The sequence below is a fragment of the Ursus maritimus genome, unplaced genomic scaffold (assembly GCF_017311325.1).
Source record: "Ursus maritimus isolate PB19 unplaced genomic scaffold, ASM1731132v1 scaffold_13, whole genome shotgun sequence".
In the NCBI taxonomy this organism is placed as follows: domain Eukaryota; kingdom Metazoa; phylum Chordata; class Mammalia; order Carnivora; family Ursidae; genus Ursus; species Ursus maritimus.
This window is the reverse complement of record NW_024423675.1, coordinates 53,689,986-53,710,942: the sequence shown is the minus strand read 5'-3', so window position 1 is coordinate 53,710,942 and position 20,957 is coordinate 53,689,986. Positions and strand designations below refer to the sequence as shown.

Here is a 20,957-nt window from a genome sequence, read left to right as displayed (position 1 = left end):
TTTGCTTGGGTGACTGAACAAATGGGAGTATCTATCACTCACTAACAGTGGAATACAGGGTTTCTTTGTGTGTGGTAGAGGCAGGAAATAGGAACAGACGCCCATCTTACTATAGTTTGCTGTCTTGCCATCACAGTGCCTGGCACATTGTAGGTGTTCAAAATACGCTGAAGTTTCACATGGAGGTGGAGAAGAGAGGCAAACGTCATTGGTTCTCCATGTACATTTGTATCTGTTATTAAGTATGTACTGAAAGTTAGGCTGGGTTTTGGCCACAGAGCCATGATGGGCACTAAGATTAAAAGAGGAGATTATGTCCTATCATCTAGAGAATTACATTTAGTTAAAAATATAAGACATATACAACCATGAAATAATTGGAAGGATTTAAGAAGTAATACACATTAGTATGTAAAAAAAAATATAATCCACACCAAGTAATACTTCCTGGAGAGATAAGGATTAGCAGCCATTGAAGTTGGTCGAGGTTAATCTTGCTGTCTTTGATCAGGTCACCTTTCTTAATCTCACATGGTTCATATTAATAGTGGTCGGGTAGAGATCATCATAATTATATCTGATATTTTTATCGCCATCCATCTCTTGTTGAAATTGATAACCTTCTGGGGCACCTGGGAGGTTCAGTCAGTTAAGCGTCTGCCTTTGGCTCAGGTCACGATCCCAGGGTCCTGGGATCAAGCCCCGTGTGGGGCTCCCTGCTGAGTGGGCAGCCTGCTTCTCCCTCTCCTCCGCTCTTCCCCCTGCTTGTGCTCTGTCTCTTGCTTTTTCTCTCTCTCAAATGAATAAATCTTAAAAAAAAAGAAATCGATAACCTTCTTTTATACATCTGCTGATTCTTTTACAAAGCTCATTCAACAGGTGAGTTTATTTCAAAAACTGGAAGTGAGCATTTAAATCTCTGCAGGTGGCAAAGGGGAAGCCATCTTACCATAAATTCCTATCAGTGTTACTTCCTCTTTAATGCAAAAGATGAGTATAGAAACACTGAGCTGAATGGCGATACAATTCTATTGTCTTTTTCCTTTGTCAAAGAAAATGCAGAGCCATTTTTAAAAAGCTATCTTTGTCATGAAGTTGAGTAGGCTTTCCTTAAACTTCTTTCATTTAACCACAAATATATTCATGAGGTTAGGGTCAGAGAAAAAGTGGTCTGTGCCTACAGGTTGCACGATTTTATCACCAGTTCACCCCCCAACTGCCCCATTCATTCCTGGCTGCATTCCTAGAAGATTAAGGCAAGTGTCATGGGGGATAAGATCAAATTTCCTATTAAGTTCCCAACAAGCCACATTTGCTCGTATCAGTTCTACCCTGTCTGTGACACTCCTTAGTCAATCATAAAAGGGAACTGAAGTAGTTGTTAAGTGTGCTCTGCAAAACTAATTAGAGCTAAGCCCATCACAATTTCCAGGCTTGAGTATTTATTCCATAACTTTCCCAGGCATTTGAATTTTTAATATTTTGAGGTGAGTTTCACCTTCCTGTTGCATTTCAGGAGATCAAGCATCTGTCATACCTGCTTCTATTGAAGATGGCCCTGAAGCTCCAAGGCGCTTAGTCTGCTTTTGACCCCCCACTCTGCAGCCCCCATCTAGCCACCTTTTCTTGGTTTTTAGGATTTATTTATTTATTTGAGAGAGAGAGAGAGAGTGCAAGAGTGTATGAGCACGGGGGGGGAGGGGTGGAAGGAGAGTATCAAGCTGATTCCATGCTGAGCGTGAAGACTGACGTGGGGCTCGACCTCACGACCCTGAGATCATGACCTGAGCCGAAACCAAGAGTCAGATGCTGCCACCTCTTTTTAAGAATATACTCACGTTAAACATCTACATCGTGCCCCATGCTCTGGGAAGGGGGCCTGGATACGGTGCCAAATGGTCAGCCATGCCCTCTTCATAGTTTCTATCCTGTAGTCAAAAGTATTTGTTCTTCCATTTCCAGCCATTAGAGGGCCAGGCTCTGCAGCTAGCAAATTCTAGGGCTTGTTTTGAGTGAGCCTGAGCAAAGCAAGCATTTTTCCAATTATGCACCATCTAATTCAATTTACATTTATTAGAAAAACTGCCAGCTATTTCATGTTAATATTGACATTTTCATAAGTACTTGCAATTAGAATTCAAGCTGAGACTCCAATAAATCTCTTAGATGTTTTATACTTTTACCTTTCCTGTCCATCTTCAGACTTTGCAAAATATTTTTAAGAACATGTTTGGAGGTCATCCCGCCTTTGGGGAATTTATGCTGTGTATGTAAAACGAAGGGGCAGAGAAAAAAAACATTATGATTTGGCAAAGTAAATTGAGGACAACCAAAGAGGTGTGCCAGGTTCCGAAAAACAAATGCGGGGTATGAAATTCTAAATTTTAACACAGATCAACTGAGCCATCAGTTTTTTTACTTTATATAAAACTTCACCCCGTAACTTCTTTGAATAGTAAGCGCCGTGAGGGCACATTATTTTAAAGAACATTTAAAGTATTAGTTCTGCATTTTAAAGTGTAGTTCTAGTCACCCATGTCTTTTTATTTAGCATGTGTACGTATTTGTATAAACTGGCCGGCATTTAAAGAGTGATACATGTCTCTTCGAAGAAGTGGCAGTGGAGATGTCCTCACTCTCTCTTTTACTGCCTAAAGCGGGGTTCTGTAAAGTGAGATCTTAAATGTACGTAGACTATACTCTTTGGCTTCTGTATAATAGATATTACCTACTTCGATTCAGAAGCAAGCCTGACAACACATGTGCAAGTGTACGTAAATACAACAAACCTTGCACTATACCATCAGACGTCTTTAATGACATTTATTTGCACGTGCCAGTTCAAAGCCTTACAAGTAGACACATTTCTGAGGGGAAGGCAAATATAGCTTTTTCCAAATGGGTGGAGGATACAGAAAGTAAGACTCTAGAAGATACTCAGGAGGTGTGTCTCGCCGTGAGAACAGCTCCTGCTAATACAGCCAAGAATGGATGGATGTGCTGTTATCCTGCCATAGTTCTCAACCTCAGCTACATGTTGGCATCACTTCCAGAGCTTTCAACAAATCCCAAAGCCCAGGCTGCACTCCAGAACAATTAAGCCGGCATCGCTGGGTGTGGGAGGCAGGCAACTGTGGTTTTTAAAGCCCCCCAGGTGATTCTAATGAGTGGCCAGGCTGAGAACCATCACCTTTGTGAATATGAGCCAACTGGCCCAGCAGGGACGCAGAGCTGAGCCCCGAGCAAGCAGACAGCTGCAGGGGCCGCTGACTCACAGTGAGGGGCGGGGTCGGGAGCAGATGAGCTCAGCTGACAGGTGGCCAGCGGATGCACCTGGCTGTGCTCTGGCGGCCCCTGGGTTTGATGCTCCTGCTGGGACCTTCCATCAGGAAAGCGTGCTGCTTCCCCTGCTCAGGGCCATCTGGAGAACTGCTTCACCCGTCCCAAAGCTCCTCGCCTCCCTGCAGCCAAGCTGTGCAGCTCACCGAAGAGCAAGCTTCAGGCTCTCGGGCTTTTGCACAAACACTCTGCTCCTATGGTCCTCTTGACCCTTATCCCTGCCTTAATCTACGTCCGTCCTTAAAGACTGAGCTCCCACCTGGGCTAGGAAGCCTCCCCCAATGACGCCCACTCTTCCTGATTATCCTCCTCACCTGAATTGTCAGGCTGCATCCGCATTAGTCTTTTGCTAATTAAACACATCCCAGCCAATGACAATTTCTGTGCTGCTGCACTGAGCTATTACCTCTCTCCTGGCTGGTGGTAAGGTTTTCAAGCTTGGTTCTTCTGTTGCTAGCCAGGCAGTTTACAACTGGAAGGACAGTGAAGAATTTTCCACTTGTTTGTAAATGCTCCCCCATCACCACCCCTGCCCCAAACTGGAGCTGTTCCTTGAGCGTGGTCAGTACTTCACAATACTCCCTCCTCGATTTATCTCCCAATTAGATCTGTGCACTTAGCCTTGAACTAACTGGTCTACCCGGATATACTTGAAGTCCTTCTCTATTCTGTATTTTGTAGCTATTTTATTTTTCAAAATGTAAAATTTCAGGATCCCATGTAAACATGCTTCCCTTGCTTAAAATCCTGAGTGTCTTTCCAGTGCTCTTTCACAGGGCCTGACCCCTGTCTGCCCACATTACTGGACTCAGCTTTTTATTTCCTTCCTGTGCTCACACTCCTCCAGCCTCCCTCATTCTCCCCCTCAGCTTACTGTGCTCCCTCCTGCCACAGGACCTTTGCATGTGTTGTTCCCTATGTCTGGATGTTCTTCTCCTCTTTCCCTTTAGGTCTTATTTCAACCAACACTTCTCTGACCTCCAGACTTGCCCAGTGCCTCATTCTATGCCTAGACAGTGCCACGTCTCTGCATGAACGAATGTGATGCAGTTACTACTTGACATGCATTTGTGTGGTTTGGGGATTAATGCCTGCCTCACTTATAGGACTTGAGCTCTATGAGGATAGACACAGAGTCTATTTTTGCTCAATATTTTATCTCCAGTTTCTATTATTGTGCCTGACATACAGAAGGTACTATCAATGTTTACTGAATAATGAATGACAAATGGATGGATGGACGGATGAGTCACTAGTAGAAGGAGAAACACCAAAATGTATGACTGGACTCTTGGTTTTGTAGACTGGAAGCAGGGAGGCTATAGTTTGGTGTCACTGCATGGTGGCATGCCACAGGGCAAAGGAGATGTGAGCTCCCACCCACAGATGGGACAAGTCGAGTTTCAAATGCCTGTCATGCTCACATCACTTCCACAGTCCCCTCAGGACCTGTAGTCCTTGGCGACCCTGTGGCAGGCAGAATAATGGGCTCTGAAGATGTCCATACCTTAATCCCTGGGACCTGTGAATATGGTATCTTATGGAGCAAAAAAGGATTCTGCAGATGCAGTTAAGGTTACAGTCCTTGAAATGGGGAGATTATTCTGGATTCTCTGGATGAGCGCCAACTAACCACAGGAATCCTTCAAAGTGGAGAACCCTCCTCAGCTGGGTTTAAGGAATGAGGTGGAAGGAGGAGAGACTTACAGCAGGTGAGGGACCCAACTCACCACTGGTTGCCTTGAAGGTGGAAAAAGGGGGCCATATTTGAAGGAACATAGATGCCTCTAGAAAATGGGCATGGTGCTCATCGGATTACCAACAAGAAAATGTGATCTCAATCCTACAACCACAGGACATGGATTCTGTCCACTTTGAACACACTAGGAAGTGAGTCTTCCCTTTGAACCTCCAAAAGGGAATGCAGCTCGCCAACACCTTGATGTTAGCCCCGTGAGACCTGTCAGACTTCTGACCTACAGAAATGTAACAGAAATTTCTGTTGTTGAAGCCACTAGGTATGTGGTAAATTGTCACAGCAGCAATGGGAAGCTAACAGGCAGGCTGCTCCATCCTGCCCCATCCATCTGACGGCCCCCCTGACCAGAGCAGAGAGGAGACTTGGGTCGGGGCAGCCAAACATGACGTGTGAGGGGGCTGGGCGGAGTGACCAGCTGGACGATTCAGGGGCACTAAGGGCCTGGAATGTGAGCTAAAGAGAAACACCAGGCACCACTGTGGGAGCAGCGGACGAGGCCACTGATGCTGGGGAGAGGAGAGCGAGCGGCTGAATAGGGAGCTGGGAACCCCTGGGTGGCCTGGCGCCGACATAACGTGGTGGCTAGGCCTTGCTCCAATTCTGAGCCCCTTCTAGTGCCCCGCCGTGAGACTGGGCTCCACGCTGCCCCTGGACCTTCCCGTGGGCCGGGCTCTGCATGGCACGTCCTGGCCTTTGCTGGCCATAGCGGTCCTTCGTCCTCATCACCAGACACATCCTCGTAATTACTCTCACATTTCTGCTCCCCCAACCCATTCCCTGAGGCGACCTGAGTGGGTCTGAGCTCTTTGTAACCCACGTGGCCTAATGCAACTGCCTCGTGTTCAGAGTGTGGCCCTATCCACGGAGGCTCTCTGGGCTCGCCTTCTGAGCCTGTAAAAGGGGGCCGAGGGGTGGGTGGTAATACCTACCCTAGGGGATGCTGGAGGATGAGTGAGCTAACATGAGGAGAGCACACTAACCCACGACACCACGTGCAGGGCCACGACACCACGTGCAGGGAGGTGACTATTTGGTGGCACCTCGAGCAGCGGCTGGAGGTCTCTGTTTGCCCTTCACAAGGCTCCTAGCCGGCCTTTTCTCCAAGACCCCTTCTTGTTCTCAGCTCTCCTGCCTCCCCTCCTCCGGCGACGTCATCGTCTCTGTTTGCCGGCAGCTCCCGGGGCCCTCCACGGTCTGCGGAACCCCAGAAGTGGTTTTGCCTCTAACAATGCCTGGACCGCTCTGGACACACCTCAGGACAAATGGATTTCAAAAACATTTCTCTCGAGCGGGGACTCTTCTGTGCCTGTGCGCGGCTCACGGGGCATGTGAGAGCCTTTGGGGCCAGCACACCTTTCCTCCCCACGCCTTAGGAGCCCAGAGCACGCTGCCTCTGCGGCCTCCAGCCCCGTGCCCGCAGCTGCTCAGGCTTCCAAGTAAATAAACACGGGACAAATCGATGCCAGTAGGCTGGGATCAAAACGTGTCTCCAGCTGTTGGGAACACAGAGAGAAGCAGTTTCCTTAGAAACAGATTCCCAGGGGAAGGGGCCTCGTGGGGCCAGTCTGAGATCTTGGTGGAGGTGAACCTCACGGTTCAAGGACATGGCCCAGTGTGGCCTGAGCCACATGAGAATGGGAGCCCCTGTCTACAGGGGAAATAGTCTCTTTAGGTCTCGGGGGCCATGAAGAGAGCCAGGGGAATGAAAACACCAGTGTGGAGACATGTTTAGGAGACTTTCAGCTATCAGAGTGCTTCTGTGTAGAATGTTTAATTTATTCTCCCAACAACTCTGTGATACAGACAAAGCGGGGGGGGGGCAAGATGTCCCCATTGTACAGATGAGAAAAGTAAGGTTCCCAAAGGCTAAACCACTGGCTGGGTCACCCGGCGAGGCAGTGCTCTCTGACTGCAATCTCGAAGCCAACTCTGAATTCGTTGGAGATGGAGTCTTATTTTTTTACTTTCAAAAATTCAAAGACATATTTATCGAAATACTTCAAAAGCAGATCATTCAAATCCCCCCTTTTTTTCTTTTTTTTTTTTTTTTAAGGAGAAGGATGCTTTAGAGACAGAGGCAAACCTAAGGTTTCTTTCATGGGACAGCCTCAGCTGGTCAGGCCAGAGTGGAAATTTCCAGAAGTGAGTATTTCACATATACATTTCTAAAGCTAAAGGACATTCAGAGTCCAAAACTTGCAAGCAGATTAAAATGCATATAGCTTTCTGAAAACCTTTGCTGACGCTGGCCAGTTTTCAAACTTCTCCAGAATCCGATGGGGCCAACATGATTCACTGAATTCTTTATAAATTAAGAAGCTGTAAATTATGCATCTTTTCTTTTAAACATGTATTACTTTCCACGCTTTACAGCCAAGCCGAATAAACAGTATCACAGAGGCAGTTTCCTCTCCGGGAAAATCTCCTCCTCTCCCTGCTCTTCAAATGGAGGGTCATCCCGTGGAGGGTCGTCCAGTGAATTTGCAATAAGGTTGAGCCAGGAGGCCAACGTGACATTTTTGGGAGTTTGAAAGTGCAAACTGGTATCTCTGCAGAACATTTTACCATGAAACTTCCTAGGGCCAGGTTTTAGGCAAACGGCAAGCAGAAATCACACACGTATAACTAACTGAGTGGAAATGTCAGGCAAGAAATCCATTTGCAGGGAAATTCAGCAACTGGAAAAGAGAGTGGCTTCTGCAGGCATGAGATGCTCTCCCTCACCTGTCAATCACAATAGTTGCTTTTCCTTACTTAGCAGCCTTCATTCTTTCATTAACTAAGTTCCAGGTGCCAGGTATCTCCTTGTGTTGGCAATAAAGGAGCCTGGACTCCAGCTGGAGAAGAGTCTCCTATGCTGGGATGTACCCAAGTGCGCCTGTGCCAGCTCTGTCCCACCTTATGATACTAAAACCAAAAAAGAAGGCAGTCACCTCTGCCCTGGGCAGCCACGTTTCTGGCTCTGGACAAAGAGAAATGAGCCCAAGAGAACCATCTTTTCATGGCGTGGCTGCTAGAAGTTGAATTTGTATCCGTTCTAGCAATAATTTATTTTGAAATTATTTTTTGGTGAATATAAATGAAGCATGGTTTGGAAAGAAATAGAAACTTCTAGAAAAATCTACTTGTTTCCAGAAAATATGGGAAATAGCTATAAGACGCTTGAATATTTGGAGGAAAAAAACAACAAAAACAACAAAAAACGTTGTAACAGCTGTGTCTTCGTAAAGACAAAATGATTTTGCTCCAAAAGCATAGGACTTGGCCCAGCCCAGTTCACTTCTCCCTTTACTATCCAGGAAGTAAAGCATCAGATCCCAGTGATCCAACCATATAGTCATGGAGTTGGGAGGCCAGGCTTCAACTTCTGGCAGGGCCTCTGACCCACCCCTAGACCCAGGCTCCAGTCCTACACCTGTGAAACAAGAGTTTCCTCATGACCTCCAGGGACCCTGCAAATCCTATGATCCCTTTACCCTTTCCTACTTTCTTCCAAATCACCCAGCATCACAAGATGATATTATTTTACCCCCTGGGCAGGCTCACAGGCCCTGGCCCTCTCTCAGCTGTATGCTAAGCAGCGTTACAAGGCTCAGGGCCAGGAGCAGAACTGCCTGATTTTTGGCAACTGGATAAAGCAAGTGGCTTTGAGCGCTGAGATCTGGAATAACGTGGGTACAGCAGTAGCCCCCTTTTGGGCCGGTCCCCGTGACTCTGTGTGCGTGTAGGGTTCAGGGAGAGGCCTCATCACACAGCCCCGGTGGGGGGGGGGGGCTGCCACGCCTGCCACCTCGGGTGTGGGTTCCCCCTGTGCATCCCCTCTCGGCCCTCGCCCCCAGGGGAGGGCCTAGTGGAGGGGCCCGCGGTCCCCTCACAGCTGCCCTACACCCTACCGAGACACAAACAACACCCTCTTTTGAGTCAAACAACTGACCACCAGGGCTTGCCAAAATGAGGACAGGCTCTGAAAGGGGGCAGTTTTATTTCAAGGGTTTAATGGACCAAGGAGATGAAATAAAAAGTTTCAGCTATTAAAAAAAAAAAGGCAAAAGACCGTCTTCTTTCAAATAAACAAACTATCCTTTGAACAAGAAAAGAGTCTTCTAACTGGGTCAGGCAGGGGTCGGGTCATGAAGGAGTCACGTGTCCCTTGGGCTCCCCTTTCTATTCCATGCTCCCCTGATTTCTCCCTCTGCTGCTTTGGGGAGCCCAGTGTTCTCCTGCTGGGGCCCTGCCAAGGAATGACATGAGCTCATCGGACCTAGGCCCTTCCCAGGACACGGCGCTTACATTGGGAAAGGGGGCCCCTGCAAATCTCTAAGGGTAGAATTCCAGGCTGGGAAATTTCCCCAGAATCTCTCAAATCACACCATAAAGGCAGCTCCCTCCCCTTCAAACATAGAAGATTTGCCTCCACTACCAACTTTCAATACTCTGTGGGTTTTTTTTAAAAAAAATCTAAACCATGATTTTTTTTCTCTCCTGTTTACAACTTCTCTGGCTAATGATTACGACTTACCGTGTGTGAATGTGTCAAGACTTATGTGATGGGCAATGATTTCTAGGACAGCAAAAAGATAACAGGGTAGAAAAACCTAGAGAACTGCCCTCAACTTCCATATTATTATGTGTTTGTTTTTTAGTAAGTAGAATGCTATTTAGGCCTCCAATATTTTAACCCCTCTTCTGGGTGCCAGGAACATAGATGGAACTCTATCTATGTTGGGAGGACAGGAGAGAAGTTAAGACATGATCTCATCCAGAGAAATGATATAACCAGCACAGAAGTCTGTGATAGCACAGAGGAAGAACATCAGGACCTCCCCGTACAGCTGTGTAGCTTGTGCACTGCATAACTCTGGGGTCGCCATCCAACAAACTCCATTTTCAATAGAACCGTGTGGGCACTTTGAGTGTGAGGAGTCTTGTGAGACTTGCAGGGAAAGCATCCAGGGATCTGCCAGATAAGGTCTAGAGCAGGAGGGAGGTCCTGACTCCTAGAAAGTCGGGGGAGAACTGCTGAGAATGTCTGAAGGCTGATGGGACGACATACCCCCGCTGGGAGAAGGGCTCAGGCTTTCTCATGGAGATTCAGGAGAAGGAATCACTGATGAAGGTGTGTTCCATTTGGGGTCATTCATGTTATTTCCCAGCTCACTTAGAGAAACTGGAGGGACCCACAGGGCTGTACAAGATCCGTTGTCTCCAAACCTTACCTCTCTGAATTCTCCACCTGCCACTCTCCTGGCCCCACTGCTCACTCTGCACCAGCCACACGGCTCTCCTTGCTGATCTCTGAATGAGCCACACATGCACCCACTGCAGGGGCCCCATGACAGAAAAGGCTGGTTTCTCCCTTTGCTTCTTTCCTGTTCCCATTCTTGCTAGGACCTGCACTCCTTCCCTCCACATGCCTTACCTTCATGTATGTCCTCCCTGTAAGGGACAAAGAGATAATGACATCTTCGGAGTTTTCCAGATATCTAAGGAATGACCACACAGAGGCATCACGTGCCTATTCCAGACTACTGCTGCTAGATATCTCCACACCAGGACTACTGGCTTCGGGGAATGAATGACTGATGAAGGACCCCTGGACCCTGTCCTTGTTCTGACCAGCTCCTGGAGGTCTGAGAGGACACATGCACCAGACCATAATTGCCAATAAAAAACCCAGACTCCAAGCAAAGACAAAGACCTCCTCTTTCCTTTCCAAGTCTCCCAGTTGCTCTCTCTAGGTCTCTTTCTCTCTGTATCTCCAATAAATTCTGTTTTCACCTCCTGCTGGCTCGCATTTGATTTCCATCCTGCATCAAGCCAAGGACCCTCTTGGCTGGTCCTGCGGGATCCCCACTCTGGCCTGCCTAGCTCACTGCTAAGTGGTTCTATACCCTGAAAATGTACTTGTCACAAAATAAAAAATATGTAGCCATATTCGTAACATGGAGTTTAAAGAAAAAGATAAGAGTTTTTACCAATAAAATTTTGAAAAAAAGTAAAAGCCACTTTAAAAATATTTCATTAAAGCAATACGTAGTTGAATATATCCTGAATGGGGAGGGACAAGGCTTAGTTTCGGGTCTTGGCCCATCTATGAGTGAGCTGCTTTGCACCAGAGAAGACACAACCTCCACGCATCTCAGTTTTCTCAACTCCACTCATGGATTTTAAGACATGAAAGTGATATCATCCAAAATGTTCCCATCCTCCAAACACATACTCTTATTACATTTTTAAAAATTAAGAGAAGTTTGGTCATTGGCTGGACCTGTGAGGAACGACACTTGTCCTTAGCTACCAGGACGCTCTGTGGCCTTGGCAGCGGTGGGCTCAGACTCTGCATCACTCTCCCGTCCTGGGAACAGAGTTGCACGGACCCCTCATTCCTTTCTGCTCCTTCTGCTTGTGCCCGACAGCCCAGGATGGGTCTGGGTGACCCCAACAGGCTCCCTCAGACACACAGACCAGGATTTCTGCTTTCTGGCCATGGGCTCTCAGCTACTCAGCAAGCTTTTGTCAATCTGGGTCACAAGCAGATGAGAAATGTATTTTGGCGCTGGTGCTGGGGGAAAGATGCATCATTTGGCCCTCCGTTTTCGTTTCCAACTCTGCACTGTGGAAACAACTCCTGGGGTCAAAGTTCACATCCCCACGGAGCTGAGGGTCCCCAAACAAAGCCCAGAAAGATTAGTTTTGCCAAGACGGCGTGATTCTGTTGTGCTGTGGCGACAAGAACCCGGACTTGACATCGGACCACCTGTAAACTAGTCACGCGTGTGCCCACATCCTTTATGGAATTGCAGGGTCTCCTCTGAAAACACCCCTCTCTCAGAGGAAACACTTTGTGGCCCTCTAAGAGAGACTCCTAAACACATCTAAATGACAACAGCACAGGTCAGGACCTCCGAGGAAAGGTTCTTCCTTCTCTAGGATCTAAAATCTAGCACTAAAGACAAACCACGAAAAACACGATTAGAAAGTCATTTGAGAAGATGTTCACCAGGATCTGGGTCATCTGGGACAATTAGCTTTTCATTGGCAAAAGCTTGTCCCCAAGGAGGGTGCCACGGAAATGCCACGGGGACGCCATGGGGAAGGAGGAAAGGGAGAGCTCCCCGGCCTCCAGGGCCACTCCCGGGGCAGGGGAGGGACCGCTGCTCGGATGCGACAGGACTTACCAGGTAGCGCTCCTCCTGCCTCATGCTGGGGGTGCGGATCATGTGATTCTGTTCCCCTCTCCAGTCTCCAAATCGACGGAAAAAATAGTTAGATAAAAACCGGTTGACGGGGTCTCTAATGATGTTGATGTAGACAGGCTGGTCTCCTCCAAACCTAACACACGCACACAAACATGGAGCTGTTACAACCCATCCCTTCTGGAGGAAAAGAAAGCCCGCTTAGACACTGTTTCCCCTCCAGTTCACATTTTATCACGCGAGGACCCCAGCTGCTAAGGTACCAGTGCACAACGTCAGCAGCGAGCGGTGCTTCCCGATGGGCGGTTTGTTATGTGCCGGCAACGTCCGTGCACGTGGCCGCTGGGAGGCTGGCCGGACTGTCAGCCGCACGGCTCTGCGCCAGCGCCCGCATTCGTCCGCAGGGACGTGGGGACGCTGTCTTGCTTTCTCCCTAGGCTGTGGGCTCCCGGGGGCCGGGGCGCGGGGTGGGGTTTTGTATTCCCAGGGCCTGGCACACGCACACTGCCAGGGCTTGGCCCTCCCAGAATGTTTGGTAAATCCTGATTTCCTCGCTGGCTGAGACGGTGCTTTATTCTCACATTCTGGTTCAAACAGTCTCAGGTGAGGTGCTCTCCAGGAAGTGGGTAATATTAGCCAACATTTATTAAACACCCACAACATTTATTAAGTCACTTTGTTGTAAACACCTTTTGTGACCACCTCACAGAAGCCTCACAACATGTCTGTGGGGTAGAAAGCATAATCCTCCTCACTGACACGGGGGCAGGGACAGCGTGAGCAGTTTGTGGCTGAGCCGGGCTATGAACCCGGGCAGTCTGGCTCCGGGAACTGTGCTCTGAACCACGGAGAGAAGATTCCAGAGTTGAGAAAATTAATAATGTGAGGGACATGTGAACACAGCAGAAATCAATGTAATTATCCTCAAGTGATGGTGGTTTTAGATAAAAATAAAACAAATATCTAGGTGTTCCATTTTAATGCCTTCCACAAAGGGGCTGGAGCAATGCTCTGAATGCTAGCCTAAGGGCAAGGCCTTCCCAAGGCAAAAGGATTAGGTTGGCTGACTTGTGCTTAAGGATTCCTCCCCTTTCTCTTCAACCCGCCTGAAAACAGTTAACCCGGAGGAGACTGGGAGAACACTCCAGGCTCTGGACAGAGGTCTTGCTCTGAAGGACCCACAGGCTCCTTTTACCCTGTGACCCCATGACCTTCTGATGAGGATGCCTCGACATTCTGTCAGGGGTCAGAAGGAGTTCAGAGAAAAATGGACATGAGCCTCCCACCTCTCTTCAGCTGGCAGACTCTGTCACCTTTCAAAACACAGCCCAGAGTCAGTCACATCCCTCAGCAAGTCAGTCCCATGCTGTGTCCGTCCCTCTCTCCAGCACTGTGTGTCCAGGTCTGCCTCTCCCATCAGACTGCCTCCTAGAGTGGGGAACGAGGTCACTTAGCATGGTGCGTGGCACACAGCAGGTGCTCAACCCATGAAGACGTGACTGCCTGGGCATCTGCTTCTAAGTTGGCAAGTTTCTGCTGCTATCACAGGGCTCTGCTGTAGAGAAAAGTGGACCTAACACGCCACCGATCCTTTTCTGTGTATTCACGCACATAATGTCATCCTCAGCTTCTCTGCATTTTGAAAGCGAACCTTCAGAGAGAAGAATCCAAAGGGACAAAAAAGAAGCGATTCTTCAGGGGCGGAATTTCAGGCACCAGGATGCATGAATGACATTCTGGACTCCTGGACGACTCCACCTTGGAAAGCACGCTGCTCGCGCGCCAGGTGAGCCATGCCGGTAGGAATCCTGTCAGCTCCCAGATGTATGCAGGTGACATCCACGTGGCCGCACGCGCAGGGCAGCTCGCTAGTCCCCGAAGTCAGCTGTGCCAACCCGGCTAGCCGCTGGCATCCCGCGTGGATCCTCCTCTTTTTAATTACATTGAGTCTGTATCTATGCTAAGCAGCAACTACGTAATAAAGCTACGGATCAGGAAGACAAAGCTTGCGGGCCAAACGTGAATGCAGTGAAACCCTCAGCTACATCACGCTTTGGAAAACCTCTCTCTACTTCTATGTTCATGTGAAGAATGACCATCACCGCTAATTGGCAGAACTCTCCAATCATGTGAATCAATGCACAGCTTCCCATGGTGAGATATTTCTCACTCTGGCCACGGTCATCTTCCACGTAGGGCTGTAGACGTGAGGAATGACAAGGCTCCTCGAGCCTGGGTGACTCGCTCCCAGGAGCACGCGGTAGCCCAATGCAAGATTTCCAGAATAATTCTCCCAAACAGAAGTTTTAGATGGCTTAGGAATTTATTGTTAAGTATCAGATAATATAATAGCCACTCTCTTGAAATTTTGAACAGTAGAGAGATGTCTGATATATATCTCCCCCCTTCCAGAAATCGAGAGTAATAATGGTTTCAGGCTGCAGGCCCCAGTCCTTTTTCTAGGACACACAGGTCCCTCCCAAACGGGCGAATTTGGGATGGTGTGCCAGTCACATGAAAGAGGCCAGAATATCACCGTGTGTCCCAGGGAAACAAATTTCCCCCCTCATCCCACCCTCTCTCAAAGTCAATTTCTCCTCCTTCCATACTTCTTAGTTCTAGTTAGAATTCCTGGTCACCCTTAGAAGGTCTCTTGATCTTCTGAACCTACTGCCGCTGCTTGTATGTGTGAGAGAGAGAGAGAGAGAAAGAATGCTTTGCACCCCCACCCAATCTCACACAGCACAACCCTCTGCCTTATGTTTCAACTCTGAAGAGAACATTTCCAGAGCCTCCAGGTAAAGCCCATCCTGTCAGCCAACCTGACAGTTGAGGAGTCTCTGGTACACCCAGCCAAAATTCCTAATCTTCCTTCATGCGCATTTCCTTTTGTTTGACCCACTCAACATAAAGAATTGGCTTCTCTTCATGGTTTCTTGGTTGGTTGGTTGGTTGGTTTTTTTGTTTTTTTGTTTTTTACAACTTTTAGCCTTTTCAGCTTCAATTTTAGTTCCTTTAAATTCTTTTGTGTGTGTTTCTTCTTGAAAATTCCTTTAGCAGTTGTCTTCACACTTCCTTCCTTTTATTTTTTAATCTGTACTTCTAATTTGGTCTTTATGAAACTCTAAACAGTTGTGCTGACCACAACCGAGGATAGGCTCTGTGCTGTGCCTGCCCACGAGAGCCCAGGAGTCAGGCCATATTTTCTTTTTCTCTTAACAACACACACTCTTGTCCTTTGGTCACAACAGCTACTTTTGAAGCTGTCTTTTAAGTCATCCTAAAATAGCAGGTATTTTCAATTTCTTTGACTTTTGTTCATACGTCCTATTTATCAACTCTTTAATCACCCCTGTGGGTCTCCTTCTGACCCTCTGCAAATTTATCATGTTCTTTCTATTTTTGTTTTTTGATGAGAAGATGAAGATCCAAAGCAGGATATAATCCTCTAGGAATAATAACGACATGGTTCTCATTTTTTCTCATGCATTCCTAAATATCTCGTTCTGAGGATTTTCTTCCATATCTGCCGCATACTGCTACTTAATCAATTAACCCACAACATCAGCTTTTCTCCAATAGCTATGTAAAGCATGTGGGTAAGAGTTCTAGGTACACTTTCATCAAATTGCTGGTGATATTCTGCCTAGAATATTACTGCATATAGTAAACAGTAAGACTTATGACCAAAATTATTCTAGGGAATTAAGACCGTTTTGTCCTCCCACTATAGTACAGTTTTCTAGGGCTGGAAACACCTTTTGAAAGTATGTCTTTTTTAAAATTATGGTAAAATATACATAACATAAAATTTTTAAGTGTACAATTCAGTGATAGTAAGCACATTCACACTGTTGTGCAACCCTCACCACCATCTATTCCCAGAACTTTCTCATCATCCCAAACCGAAGCTCCATATTCCCCTCCTCTTGGCCCCTGGCAATTTCCATTCTACTGAAAGTTTATCTTCTTTTCACCTCTAGCCTAAAAGCAGAGGTTATCCTTGTGCTGTTACCTACATTAAAAGATGACAAGTACCCTGTGGCTAGAGGCCCAGCTTTGATCCTTGTCAGTGAGGGAGGAGACACTTTGAAGTGAGAGAAAAGCCATCATGGAAAAGGATGTGATTGTTTGGGGGGCAGGGTGAGGAGCTCCCTGCAGGAGGAAGAAGGGAGTGATACTTATTTACTGGTCCTCTGCTGGAATGGGCTGGAAGCACCTCCTTTTAGCCTCACAACCCAAGACAGTGGACACTTCAGTTCTTGGCCACGGGAACAGGACCTCCCTTCACAAAACACAAGCAGAAGAGGCTGAGCTTCCTCTGCTCTGTGGCGTGCCCTGAGGGAAGAAAGGTGGAAGCATATGCTGGTGGAAAGCAGAGACAAACTGGGATGAGGAGAGGGGCAGCTGGGACACTGGGGTTAGGCCTCCTGCTGGAGACAAGATGAGTCCACAAGGGGGAAGGTCCTTGGTGGGGTGCAGTGAGGTGGGCTCAGGGAAAGTCCGCATGATACCAATTTTCAACGGGCCCACCCAGCAGGTGGTTTTACGTACCCACTAAGCAGCAGCATCCGCTGGGGGAAAGAGGAAAGTGAGGGAAAGAAGATTGGTCAGCCAGTGTTTAAATAGCATAAAATCAAACTTCTGGGCTATGTTTAAGGAGGGAAAGAAAGTGTTCAACAACTGCTGATATCAATTTCTATCTTGACACCCTCTTCCAACTTGGGAATTTCTGTCACCATTACAAAAGACGTGCAGGGCACCGGGGCTGAAGAGGATGGCTTTGCTAATGAGAATGTCAAGTCAACATTTAGAAGTAAGCCGTGGAAACCCCACGGAATCATGGAATCAGTAAGATCGGATTTGTTTTGTCGAACAATGCCATCAGAGGGCAGCCTCTGTTCGCACCGGTAATGAAGGCCTCGCGTTAAGGGAAGAGAGAAGGTGTCCAAAACACCTCCCCTCGCACGTCGCACCCTGCCTGCTTCTCGAGTGATTGATTTATTTTTAAATGTTTTTCTTTTGCGAGTTCATGTTGGCATTGGAGCCACTACGGGAGAGAAATGAGGAAAAGCAGCAGAAGGGAAGGAGGGTGAGGGAGTCATGAATGAAAAGAGGGCTCGGAGGCTGTAGTGGGAAATTACTGAGCGCACTGACCTGTCCTGAAGTCTGCCTGGACTATTTTGACAGTGCAGTGCTCCGACACAGCCCTTCCCAGGGTCTTCCCCGAAAGATGCCGGGTGAGGGTTGAGGGGAACTCTAGGTTGGAAAGTTACTGCCTTCCCCCCCCCACAACACTTAGCAAACAAACAGAAAGTGGGGGTGAAGGGAAGACAAACTGACTTGTTTGTCACAGTCTTTGCAGCATGTGGATCTGGGACGCCCTTAAAGAGAGTTCATCGATGCTGAGAGGCTGAACTTTTTCAAAAATTGTTAATTCTCTCGGTTAGCTCTGGGAACGGACACAGGAAACCAGAGTACACAGATATTAAAAATCCTCCTAAAACGTCACAACAAAGAGTAGCATCTTTTAGGCCAAGGTCATTCTAACTCAATTCTCCAGGTAGTTCAGTTGGAAAACATTTGTCCGGCTCAAAGTTTTAGGCAGTTCAAAAACCGTGTGAAAAGAGCAGTATCGTGGAAACCCTTCCGAATCCCAACCCGCCTGAAATTTCTGCTGGCTTCAGAGTTTGCTGATCCCCCCGCGGGGCACGAAGCCTTCACCGAAATCACAATGAAAACATCGGTTTGATCCGACCACTCTTGCTTTCGATGGTTGAATTTATAAAACTGGATATGGTGAAATGGTCCTTCTAGGTCTAAAGTTAGGGAAAGGAAGGAACAGGGCAAGATGCCTACATGACGAATAAATGAACCAAGTCGGCTCTCTCATCGCCAAGAGCGCACAGGATAGCAGCTTGCACTACTCAGAGTGTCTGCATGTCGAGGCAAGAATGACATACTTAATGGAAAGAAAGAAAGAACGGGGGCAATTTGTTTCGGTACGATGCCGTCTGCTTCAGAAGTTCAGAGCAGTTATGTGCACAGGCTGGAGGGAGGGAGGGGAGATTTTCATTCTTTTATTCTGCTTACCAGCAGTGTCTCGCTGCATGTTAAGAATGTAAGGAAGATTAGAAGTCAAATATCAACGAAGAATATTAAGTTACAGTATCAAGTCTTCTCTTAATAACCTCATTATCTTGAACCAAGCCAACCAAATATATGACTGTCAGCAATGATCAGGGTAGGTTTTTTTAAGAGTAGCTTAATTATCTCTGTGCCTTGCACTTCAAAATATAGAACTCATTTTTAAAAGCATGGGAAAGCCCTCACACATTCCAACGTGGCGGCTTTGCACTAAGTGTGCGTAATCGTCAATACATACCTGGACTTGTCTTATTTCAAATAAAATTATTTCCCCTTAAAAAAATAAATTCCATTTTGCATATATGTAATATCCTTCTCTGAAGGAAGTGGAAGGGCTTTCCTTCATTCGTGTGTTTGGAGCATCCCTACAAGGTAGGAGTGGGCAGGAACTGTCCCTATTTTACAGATGGGAAAACAGAGACCTCCCATCTCTGCCCAGAGGTGAAAGTGCTAGCCCAGAGTCATGGTCAGTGGGAAGGTCTCAGACCCAGAGGTCCTGGCAGCCAGGCCAACACTGTTTTCTGCAGATGTGGTGTCTTCTCAAAGGTACTGACCATATTTTTCATGATTAAATCGATGAAAATGAAACACACCTCAGCCATGAATTTAACAGTGGAGGCCATGATAAGGTATAGTTTCCATGCTGCGCTCTGCTCTGCTGACCCAGTTAAGGTACTGGCTTGGGCTTGTCATTAGAGTTTTACACTGTCCTGACTCAATTATTAAAATTCGTTGCATTGCGATTTGTTTTGGTTGTAAAAATTTGACCCATGAAGCCAAGGAGAGTTAAATCATGAGGTTAGAGGATGTCAGGGGTGACGCAGAAGGAAGCTCACGAGAAAGGCAAGGGTCAGGGGGGCTGTGCTTTGGTCTCTGCAAGTCGTAAAACGCAATGCCTGAAACAGCTAACAAGACTTTGTTATCTAGTTATGTCGAATTATATGTTCTTGGCCGACTGGAAGTGAGAGGCAGGCCACATACCCCAGACAATCCAGTAACAAGCCATTCCACACATGTGGCTGGAAACACACTCAGGCTACTGAGCCACTAAGGACGCTCTGCAGGTGTCCTATATGCTTATTCCCCATCCAAGGGAACTCTGGTTATCAGGTAGGTGGGGAAATTTCAGGGGGAACCTGCTTGTAAAGATCAGGCAGCTTCTCTTTGCCGCTCTGTAACTTGCTCTGCTGATTCTCACTTTCTTTACACTTGATTTGCACAGGGCCTGGTGCACAGCAGGGAAGTCCTTTGAAAGCTAAAACTCCTCCTCCCAGCACCTAGACCCTTAGGCATCCTGGGGCTGGGCAGCTGTGCGCCAACTCCGAGCAGCTCAGGTGTGAACTCAGGAGCAGGGAACACTCAGGCCGAGCCCTGTCTTTCCCTGAGCACCAGCCTTCCTGGGTGCCTGGACCTCGGGGGTGGGGAGGCATTAGGCCAGCATTAGCTAACAGGACCTCTGCTGCTCTCTGCAGACCTGTGAGGTCCTGTTATCCCCAGGGGAACTGTAGCAGTAAGGGAAGTGCCCGTCAGATGGAGAATGCGGGAGGCCCAGGGGTCCTGGGCTGTTCAGATCTGCCCCTGGACCCAGCGCTCTGTCAGCCCACACAGACTGTCAGCACAGACTCGGGCCAGCCTGAAGAGCAGAGAGTGAATGGTGACAAGGGGACCTAGGCTAAAGGAGGAAAAGAATGCCCAGAACAGGAAATCAGCAGCTCAACAGATCAAGAGTCTAAAACCCTAAATTTGAAGATTTGCATTATGATCAGAAGGTCCCTGCAGCTGAAGAAAAAAACAAAGTTCTAAAATACCCCATCAGCATCAATCATGCAAGATTTAGAATAATCACATGGAGTGATAAAAACGTAAGCAGGGAGGCCAGTACTAGCATTTTGGATCCTACAAAATACATGACTCCACAACTAAGTGATTCCCAGAGTCCTGTGTGGGTTCAAATTGTATAAACATGTGCAATGAAATCTTTCTGTTAAAATACCCATCTCTTGCCTCTTAGTTTGTTTCAATACTTATCTGATTTTTTCTTTAAAATGGAACTATCAGGTCAGATGGCTTTGCATTAAGATTATTTCAAGTTTTCAAAAGATTTAAGATTAGTATTCTAGAAAGAAATGAAGCTTCTGTCCAAATATTTCAAATTTGGGTCCCTCCACAGCAAACATAAATGGATTAAAAAGTCCTTTCAGGGGCAATTGCACTACCTTGAAAATGAAGGTAGATTTTAAAATAATTGTGTGTTAGAAGGAGTTTAAGTACTAAAAAGAAATGAAAGAACCATTAAGCTGGAAAATATCTTACCTTGAGAAGTTGAGGAAATGAACATGTCGAGTGAATAAATAGGGCTGTTCGGCAGTACTTATATTTTTAATCAGTTCCATCTATTAAAAAAAGTACAAAATTAGCATATATAGGATCTAATTTACCAAACTATATTAAGCTAAAGGTTATGTTCCCTACTCCTTTATCCTCACTATTACCTCTTGGACCAGGGCCAAACAGCT

At 47.1% G+C, this 20,957-nt stretch overlaps 1 protein-coding gene across 4 annotated transcripts in view; it reads right to left on the bottom strand.

The window, feature by feature from the left end:
- The window catches only part of UST (uronyl 2-sulfotransferase), a 303,870-nt gene that overhangs the window by 102,088 nt on the left and 180,825 nt on the right, over positions 1-20,957 (bottom strand). For all 4 annotated transcript variants that reach the window (XM_040627939.1, XM_040627940.1, XM_040627941.1 and 1 more), the window contains exons 4-5: positions 20,755-20,834; positions 12,277-12,430 (exon numbers count right to left, since the gene is read on the bottom strand). In XM_040627939.1, the coding sequence (XP_040483873.1) occupies positions 12,277-12,430; positions 20,755-20,834 (234 nt within the window). The remainder of the gene's footprint in view (positions 1-12,276; positions 12,431-20,754; positions 20,835-20,957) is intronic.